Genomic DNA, 9,360 nt, shown 5'->3' with positions numbered 1-9,360 from the left:
AGCAGCAGGCGGACTCTCCTCATTGGTCCAAATATGAGAGAACGGGGAGCGCATCCACAGGGATCCTCTTAATGTTAAGCTGTAGATGGGATTGGAAAGTTTTAACGTGCTAAGCACTTTCTGCAGACCTGCAGGTTCCAGCCCTTCAACCTGCACGGAATGAACTGTGGCTGAGCGGCTGCCCCACTCTGCATAAAGGAGGAGTTCAACAACCCAAACTTTCACTCGTTTCCAAATACTTCATTTTTGAATCCAAAACTGCTTTAAATACCTTCAGAGGAACAGAACAGAAAGTATTTCAGTCGTTTTGTCTTCATGTTTTTATCATCCGATGTATCAAAATCAGGAAAATCCCCAAACGAAGAGATTTAGGATAAATGTGGGGTCTTCCTCAAAGCCACAGCTCTGGGAGTTGATTAGCTGCTGGAATATTTTTCTTTCATATCACATTTGCTGCAGATTCAGCTGAATTTCTGGAGATGTCGTAACTCTTCCCTGATTTCATCACCGGCACTTCATTAAAACGTTATTAGGTCCCAATAATGTGAGGAAGCTGAGATCCTGCAGACGCTATTGACCCACCTCGACCCCGGGCCACCGTGTGTGTGCACGTGTGTGTGCACGTGTGTGTGGTCCGTTGCAGTTTCATCATTTCTGTTGAGCTCCTACAGTTTTTCTTCCAGTCAAATACCCATGAAAAAAGAACATTTACAACAGATTTGAACAAATGCAACTTTCTCAGTTTGTTGTTTGTCTAAATTCGTTCTGATAGTTGGTATCTGAGGAGTAAATGAATCTGTTGTTTAACTTGTTGTCATTTTTAGTTTTTTTTTACACCTAAAAAAATTGGATTCATTGATTTTTACTGCTTTTACACTATTTCTGAAGTGTAAAATAAAAACATTGAAATTCAACAACTTTTCAACTAAAAGTTTAAAAAGAAAGGTTCCAAATGAACATAAAGTTGCAGGATTGGAGATGCACGGACACGTGCACGCTCACACAGATTAAGCATGAAAACACTCGAGTGTGTCTGAAAACACTTTTCATGCCTTTGATGTCTTCATGCAAAAAGAAGACTGAGCGTCTGACCAGTCTGTCATAATAAATCTGAAAATGTCGATTTCTCGTTTCTCGTTCAAATCTGAAAGTAAAAGAATTCTCTGCTTCACCTGTCAGGTGCATTAAGACGAAAACAAACTGATTGTGTTGCAAAATAAAAATCTATTCTGGATGTTTCTGCTGGAGGAGCAAACTTTGGATATTCGTTTGTCCAATTCTATGAAATTATCCAAAATCGTTCATTTGACATCATGAAAACAATCAACACAAAATGAATTTTCCATCCAACGTTATCTCCTAAAAATCCTTAAAAAGATACGTTTGAAAATTATTCTTCAAAATAAGCAACAGTAAAAATGATTGTGAGAATAGACAGAGCAGCATGCTGGGATGTGTTTTTACCCCCCACCCCCCAATGGTCAATAGTCGCTTCCATATTGTAAAATTGAAGTTGGAATGTTCTAAAGCCTCAGATTCTCAGATTAAGATCAAATAATCCAGTAGAATTAAGGGACGCCATGTGAGAATGGGATGTGTGTGTGTGGGGGGGGGGGGGTCAGGCTCAGTGGGCTTCATGATAGCTCCACGAGGCCTCACCCTGACCTCGCCGCGTTCCTCTGCATGGCGTCCGTCCAGCGCCTCCCACTTGGAACTAGCCTGTCCCCTAACGACATTATGTGTCGTTCACACATTTGGAGAAAAAATAGGTGGAGGGTGGAGGGCTGGTCGTGGGAGGGGGTGGCAGAAGCGGAGTGGCTTGTGATTATGGGTGGATGTTATTCCTGTGCAGAGGCAGACGTTTGAAGGTTAGCTTTCTGAGCAGTAATTGAAATGCAAAATAACATTAGGATCGATGACCATCTCTGTTTATTTATGAAATCAATACGGTAACTGTCCCTCACAAGTCCTCCTCTGATTCCCAATGACGGCTTAAGCCTGCCCTCCATGCCCCCCCACCCCAATAAAAGGCAGGCAGGGGTGTGTTTGACTTTGCAGGGACAGCATTTCCTGCAGGTGGTGCAGATGATACTCCAGGTGAGGAGGCATCGTCCATGAGGGAAATCTGCGCAGACGAGAAAGAGGCCATATGCTGCAGGAGTGGGACGAGTTTCAGAGATGGAAAATGAAAAACAGCATCAGCAGCAGCAGCAGGATTTCAAATGAAAGACTGTAAAACACGTCTCATGTTGACGTGTAACAGTCAGCTGATTCAACCTTCAACTAAACCATAAAATCTGGTTTCAACTGAGGTCATCGGTGAATTTGACTTTTCAAAATTCTTGAATTGTTGATTTTTTTCTATTTTTTTGTCCTATTCTAAAGTGGTGCACCTAAATATTTATTTTCAGGAATTCTCTTCTGTAAGGAATCAAACTGGATTTTAGTCTTTTAGACCCTAAAAAAATAACCTTTTTTCTTCCTCAGACAGACAACCTGCTCAGATGTGAGCCTGTCAGGAAAAGAAGACAAACTATTTCCTGTTTTTAAACCTCAGAAGTTAAAAAGAAATTAAAAAAATCTGGTAGAAGATCAAAGGTCGGCAAAAGAACCTTTTCTTTCAGAATTTGAGCCTGACGACCTTCCTTTATGCCGGCGCCGTTTCCGCCGCCTTATTGTTCCTACTTAACACTTGGGCGCCACGCGGCCCCCCAACCCTCCCTCCAGCACGACCATTCATTTCCCCGACAGCGCGGCTCGGACTAACAGTGTAATCTATGTGTCAGGCAGGAAGGGGGCACTCACTTTGCCGCTGATAGAGTTTGCCCCAAACAAGGACAGCCTCTCATAGAAAGATTAATGAAGTAATTTCATGCATGGCTCCTTGCCTCTGTCCTTCTTTGCTTCTGCGTTGAACTGTGTGTTCAGCATCACGATTTACGCTGCAGAAAGAGGCTTTACCCAAACTCAACAATAATATTTCTGCTTCGGGGGGCGGATGCCCGATGAAATATGACGATCAGAATTTACCTTTATGTTTTGGTGTAAACCAGTCCCATTTGATGGAGGCGTGTTTTAATGCTCCGGACGCATTCTGGGTCTGATTTTTGAGAAGTTTGGTCCAGAATTTGAGGGAGGGATGCGTCCCTGGAAGTGGTGGGAGTTGCGCTTTGGGTGGCGGACAGACTGAAAGCGGCGTCCTCTGTGGGACCGGCAGGACGGGGAAGCGGGTGACCTTCACGTCTTGTCTGCTCCGTTTGCACCACTTTTCTGCACGGTGAAGCAAACACAAACACAGACTCCTGTGCGAGTCAGTGAGCGAGTGTGTATGTGGGTTGGGGAATATCAGGCCATGCATCAAGAACTCAGTGTTTTTACATTAGCAGAGAGGGGGAAAAAACGGATGCTATTTCTGTCTGCACCAATTGGTGAGTCGTGCCATTATTTCATTTGGACAGATCTGAAAGGACCCATTAGAAATTTCCATTAAACCTAACAAAAACCATCTCCCCAGCGTTGCTGTGTGCTAAGTGTGGAATGAACTACTTTTTACATTTGCCACAATGTGCTATTCCATAGGGAATCCCCCCCTATCTGGCGCCGCTGATGTATTAACTGTTGGCGTGCCGCTCTCTCTCCGACGGGGAAAAACTCACCTGACAAATGATTACAGACGCCCGCCGATCTGCAACATGGTTTAATGCGAGTCTTTTATAAACCGCAAACGCCTCACAGGGCAGCCGAAGATTACGCATCTCCCCGTCTCCCACGGTGTCAACTGTCTTGACTGATTAAAAATGCATAAGAAATGTCTGGGACGCGCAGGAGGAGGGTTTATTTTTTCATGTCTCATTTGGGACAGGAAGGAAGCAGGGGATCAATAGATGTGATCTGGGTGGAGGCGGCCTCCTCCTCCGCCTCCTCCTCCCTCTTTCTGACCTGTTAGCAGATGAAATTGGGCTTTATTAAAATGCAAATAGGCTAAAGAGGAAAAGACATCCCAAACCACAACACAGAGGAAGAAGTGGGGCGACGGTTCAGAAGGATCCAACAAGCATTAGACCGCCGTGAGTGTCAGACATTCCTGACACCCCACTCTTCATCCTCCTCCTCATCCATGACTCTCATGGCTAAGAAGTCTGGTGGAATCAGCTGTGATAGACAGAGCCAGCAGGTCCGACTCGGATCCGGGCCCCATTTCATGTTGGGTTTCAGGGAAGATCATCCGGCGGTTCTGTCACGTCAAACTGTTCTGACGCTTCGCCTGCTTCTTATTAGACACAACAAACCCGCAAACCTTTGAAACAAAGAGGCCGTTGGTGCACAGGAACAGGATTTGATTCCATCCTCCCGGGTCAGAACCTCCTCGCTGTAACTCGGCACCGTCCAGCGGCAGAATAACCAGGACTATTGATTGGGTCATGCATTACCCACAATCCTCCATATGCTGAGTGTAACACCTCTCTGCATCCATTAACAGCCGTCTGAAGTTTCATCCATTCATGGCTTCCTGGCAGCAGACCAATTGTCGGCATTGTTTGCAAGATGTATGGCGCATCTGTTGACATGGTCGTTAGTTCCCGTTCTGCCTGAGAGGGGAAAGCGGCGGCAGTTCATCACGCCGCATTCCGCCGCATTAACGGCTGCGTTTGTAACTTCGTCTATCAAAGTCAAAGGAGCCTGATGATGAATTTGTGAGCGGCTGCAGGGAGGGCGCCGCTCATCAGTGGCGATGGTTTCATTAGGATGTAGACTGGCACCTGAACGCCGCTTTGGTCTTCTCTGCCCCCCCCCCACAGGTTGTTGAACAGAATGCCCTCTGATGACCGACACCTGTCTTCCAGCTGCGGTTCCTACGTGAAGACCGAACCCTCCAGTCCTTCCTCCTCTCTCGTGGACACCGGCAGCCACCACAGCCCCAGCGGCAACTCGGACGCCAGCGGCGGCTACATCGGACGCTCGCACGCGCTGGACTCCCCGCCCATGTTCAACCCTGGCATGCTCGGGGGTGGCAGCTCCTGCCTGCGCCGCTATGAGGAATGCCCCAGCAGCATGGCAGACGACTCGCCCATAAAGTGCGAGTACATGCTCAACGCCATTCCCAAGAGGCTGTGCCTGGTGTGCGGCGACATTGCCTCGGGGTACCACTACGGGGTGGCGTCCTGTGAGGCCTGCAAAGCCTTTTTCAAAAGAACAATACAAGGTAGAGTCAAAACTCTTTCAACTTTCACAGGCACGTCTGATCTTTACACGTCTGATGGTACAATTTCTATTCCATGACTTCAGCTTTAAAGCAGAGTTCTCACCAGGGTGTCAGTCTAAACCTGGGGGTCTGCAACCTGCAGCCCCCGCACCCCCATCACGCCCCCCCCCCCTCACCGTGTCTCTCCTGTTAAAGAAAAACAACGTTTTTACTTTTAAAAAGTAACTGTAAAGCAAACTGACTCAAACACAGATGATGAACAGGACCCATCACTCCATCAGGCTTCTCACTACATTACCCACAATGCTCCAACAATCCATCTAGCGGTGCGGCTTCGTATTTTACCGATTTCAGACAGAACCATTGTAGATTTTGTGTGCTGATCACCACAGAAAATCTATTTGAGGTCAGTAAGCAGAACCAGAACTCAGATTTAAGGCGAATTTTCTATTTTTGAACAAACTAGGGAATTTTAAATGCACCATAATGCTCTAAAAATACAACTGAATTAGCTAATGATTTTATTTTGGTTTGTCAGATTCATGAATTTCTGGCTGAGATGCAAATAGTAAAGTTTTTTCTGACATTACACAACATACTATCACATTAACTGCATTGAGATGATCTTATGTGACCTGGGGTGTGTTTTATTTTGAAAGGAAGTCTATCAAAGGTTATAAACAATTTTATATCTCAAAAAAGGGTTATTTTCTCTTTATATTTTATTTACGCTGCAAAAAAACCAATACTTTATGTAAAGTGAGACTTTGTGGCTCTTTTTGGGTTGTGGTCAGAACTTAACCCAAATGGCTCTTTAAGGGTTGAGGGTTGCAGACCGCTGGCCCAAACTTTAACCTCTTGAGACCCGAGCTCCTGTTTGAAATGCCTTTTTTAAATATATTATTTGGTATTCATGGGGCCCCAGACAATCTAAATGAACTACAGTGAAAATAAAACCCACAATGTGACGTCCTCAAATGTGGACGCAGGTCTCAAGACGTTAGAGCCCCAGAATAATATCCGTAAACGAACGTTAGGAGCGCTTGTCTGTAGTGGACCTGGAAGTGGAGTTAATTATAACAACCAGATTTGTCGGTTCCAGGATTCCCCTCCGACGGATGGTGCTCCTATCAACAGATTAAAAGATAAATAGAAGGAAACCCAAAAGCTTAACGAAGGACTTTTTTAGTGCAAACATGTGAGAGCTTCACATTTCTTCACACTTTAGAATTTAGCAGTCATCAAAGTTTTAGAAACTGGGACTGAAATGTCTTTCTCCAATCCTGCTTGGCACCAAAAAACAATCCAGAATCAATTGACTTCATCTATAATCTGCAGTTCTGTTGGACAAATCTGCCCGGCGACACGTCGGCGACTGTAAATACAGCTCATCTCTGACTCCTTTTCCTCCTCCTTCCTCTCTTCTGTGGAGGGCAGACAGTAATGAGCTTAATCTGTCCGTCACTCGTCCTGAGCCGCCGCGCTCTCAGTCAATAGCAATCAGTGTTGGGCGACTGTAATTAAGAGCAAAGCATTTGGTGGGAGGAAAGTCAAGAGAGGAGCGGAGGAGGCCCTCGGAGGCCACGCCCACAGGAGGGAGGAGAGGGCGGTCCATTAGAAACGTGGGCACGCGCCGCTGGGGAAGTGACAGAGGAGAAAAAGTCCTCTAGAGAAAGGCAAAAGGGACGGGGGACGTGGTCGCCCGCAGACAGGAGAAGCCACTTTAATGGAATGGAAATCAGGGGGGGGGGGGTCCCGGCCTCTCTAAAGGAGGGGGACAAGGAGAGGTCCGGCCTGAGTGGGGGGGGGGGAGCGTGGACGATAATATATCAACATTTAGAGGGAAAATAAGAGAGGTTAAGGAAGGATATTAGAGTGGCTGGAATGTCCTCTGAGAAATAAAGGGGGACATGAGACCTGATTAACTAAGAGGAGATGCAGACAGAGGGGGGGCGTATTATGGTGGACCCCCCCCCCACCACCACGGCATGCACCCACCCTCACAGAAACACGACAGACTCCTGCATGCAGTCGGACCTGCAACCTTCCTTTCTAAAGTCACTTGATCATCTAGACAGATAAATCAAACGTTTATTTATGAAATATTTCTGTTTTTCCTATTGTAGCTTTACCAGCAGCACATACTACTTCCTGTCAGATTAAAATGCACCCTGTGTCAACTGCAGCGGATTTATTTGAATTGAAAATGTAAGAAAGTCTAATTCAGTTTCTTTATTTCAAACACAAATGAAAGCAAACACAAGAGTTTAAAATAGACAGATGAAACGAGACAGTGAGCTTGAAAAGGGTTGAAGAGGAATCTTGTGTGATCCCGCCCCTTTTTTACAACACCTGATGACCTGCATGTTTCTATTTACACTTTTGTTCAAAACGTTCACATTACATTCTGCACAACACCTATGCAGAAGTGACATTTGTCGTTTTTATTGATCATTTTTGGCCTTGTTCAGTTCCATCCTGTAGGTTTTTTTGAATGCGTGTAAACTTTTGGTTTGTTTTAAACCTTTCCGTTCCATAAATCCACACCACAAACTGATGCACGGCTTTTTGAAGTTTAGCTGATTTCTTAAATTGTAACTTCCATTTTACTTAACTGTCAAAAATAAACATCACTGGCAGGATGCAATTAATTATACAAAATTCTTTACATAGAAAGGCAATTTTTGCCTCTGAACTAGCAAAAGATAAGAAAATGGGCTTGAAGCTTACTGACAGTAGATCAAACCTGCCCAGTTATTAAAAACGTTAAAAACCTATAAAAAATGACCTTCAGTTATTAATCGTTCAAAGCATTAGCGTTTTTCATTACTCTGATCATCTTCTGATCTATTTTTAAAGCAGTGGGGTTTTATTGTTATTATTTTAGCCAAACCTGTGTCATTTTTCTCGGACATAGTTTCTGCAGAGCAGCTGGAGTTCATTAGAAATGTATCTCTGAGCTGTGGCCGGGACTGTCTGCGCATCAATGTTCAGTCTCTCCTGCTAGCTTACAGCCCCTCAAAGCCCCAACCTAACAACAAAAACGGCAGCAAAATCAGATCCATCCATCCGTCCAGTTCTTATCCAGATTCCAGCTCAGACCAGGAAAAAAAAGACATTCATGGATCTGTTGGTCTGCAGGCGGATGCATCAGAATGGAGCGCAGACTGTGGCCCCGCCCCTCTTCACAAATACAATCTTTTTCCAATGGCATGTTTTCGTCTGATACTGTTTGAATAAAAACATACTCAGAAATATAATGCTAAGCAGAATTTTCTGTAATTTTTTCCTCCGTCATCAGAAAAATGCAACAGGAACACGTCAATGGAAGGGGGGGGGTCATCTAAGATAGCACAAGGGTTAATTATGTCCTCCGTCATCAGAAAAATGCAGGAACACATCAAAAACATGATTTTTTTCAAATGGAGGGTCTTTAAATCCAAGGATTAAAACCATATGTGGCTCTGGAGCCTCAGGTTGCAGACCCCTGAGTTAGACTGTTAACAATGACCAAAAAAAAAAAAATCAACAACGACAGTGACCCGGTTCTGCAGACGGATCAGTCACAGCAGGTTTGAAAACCTGTGCAGGATGCAGGAGGAGCGATCATGTCTTTGTGTGTCACTGCGCTGCGTATGATTTAAAAAGCACTTCAGATGCATGAACGCCTCTGTGATTTGATGTGTTTTCTGCAGCTTTACCTGAATTCAGTTGTTTTTTTTAGCTGTTAGTAGTCAGGAATCTCTTGCATTTTGTTCCGCACACAAACGTGCATCACCTCTAGTGTTTGTCAGCATTGTGTTTGTAGCCGCGACCTCTCTCCTGACGGGAGCGGCGGTGAACTTTATGCTGCCTCCTCTGACGGACTCACCAGCCCGAGTCCGGTTACGGTCTCTGCCAACATGCTGGCATGGTTCCCCGGGCCCCTGGCTGTGCCTGTGACCTCGCTGGCACCACTCATGCCAAGGAGCCTGACAAATGTTGGCACCTTCTCCTGAACCAACGGGAGGGCAGATCTGCAGCAGACAACACCGGGTTCGCTGTTTTTAGACCTCAGCCTTTTGGTTCAGAGACCCGGTTTGTCTTTGGGGTTCTTGGATTCCTGTTTATTTTGAGCTGATGAAGGAAAGATTTACAGAAAAAAAAACCTTCCCTTT

The 9,360-nt window shown here is 45.2% G+C and overlaps 1 protein-coding gene across 1 annotated transcript in view; it reads left to right on the top strand.

The window, feature by feature from the left end:
- Positions 1 to 631: 631 nt before the first annotated feature.
- errb2 (estrogen-related receptor beta type 2) overlaps positions 632 to 9,360 on the top strand; it is a gene marked incomplete at its 5' end in the record, with an annotated part of 29,841 nt that continues 21,112 nt past the window's right edge. Inside the window, 2 exon segments of the mRNA NM_001163091.1 lie at positions 632 to 657; positions 4,800 to 5,203. Of these exon segments, the coding sequence (NP_001156563.1) occupies positions 4,813 to 5,203 (391 nt within the window).

The sequence above is a fragment of the Oryzias latipes genome, chromosome 24 (genome assembly GCF_053564925.1).
Source record: "Oryzias latipes strain Hd-rR chromosome 24, Olatipes_Hd-rR_3.1".
Lineage (NCBI taxonomy): Eukaryota > Metazoa > Chordata > Actinopteri > Beloniformes > Adrianichthyidae > Oryzias > Oryzias latipes.
This window is presented reverse-complemented; position numbering and strand designations above follow the sequence as displayed.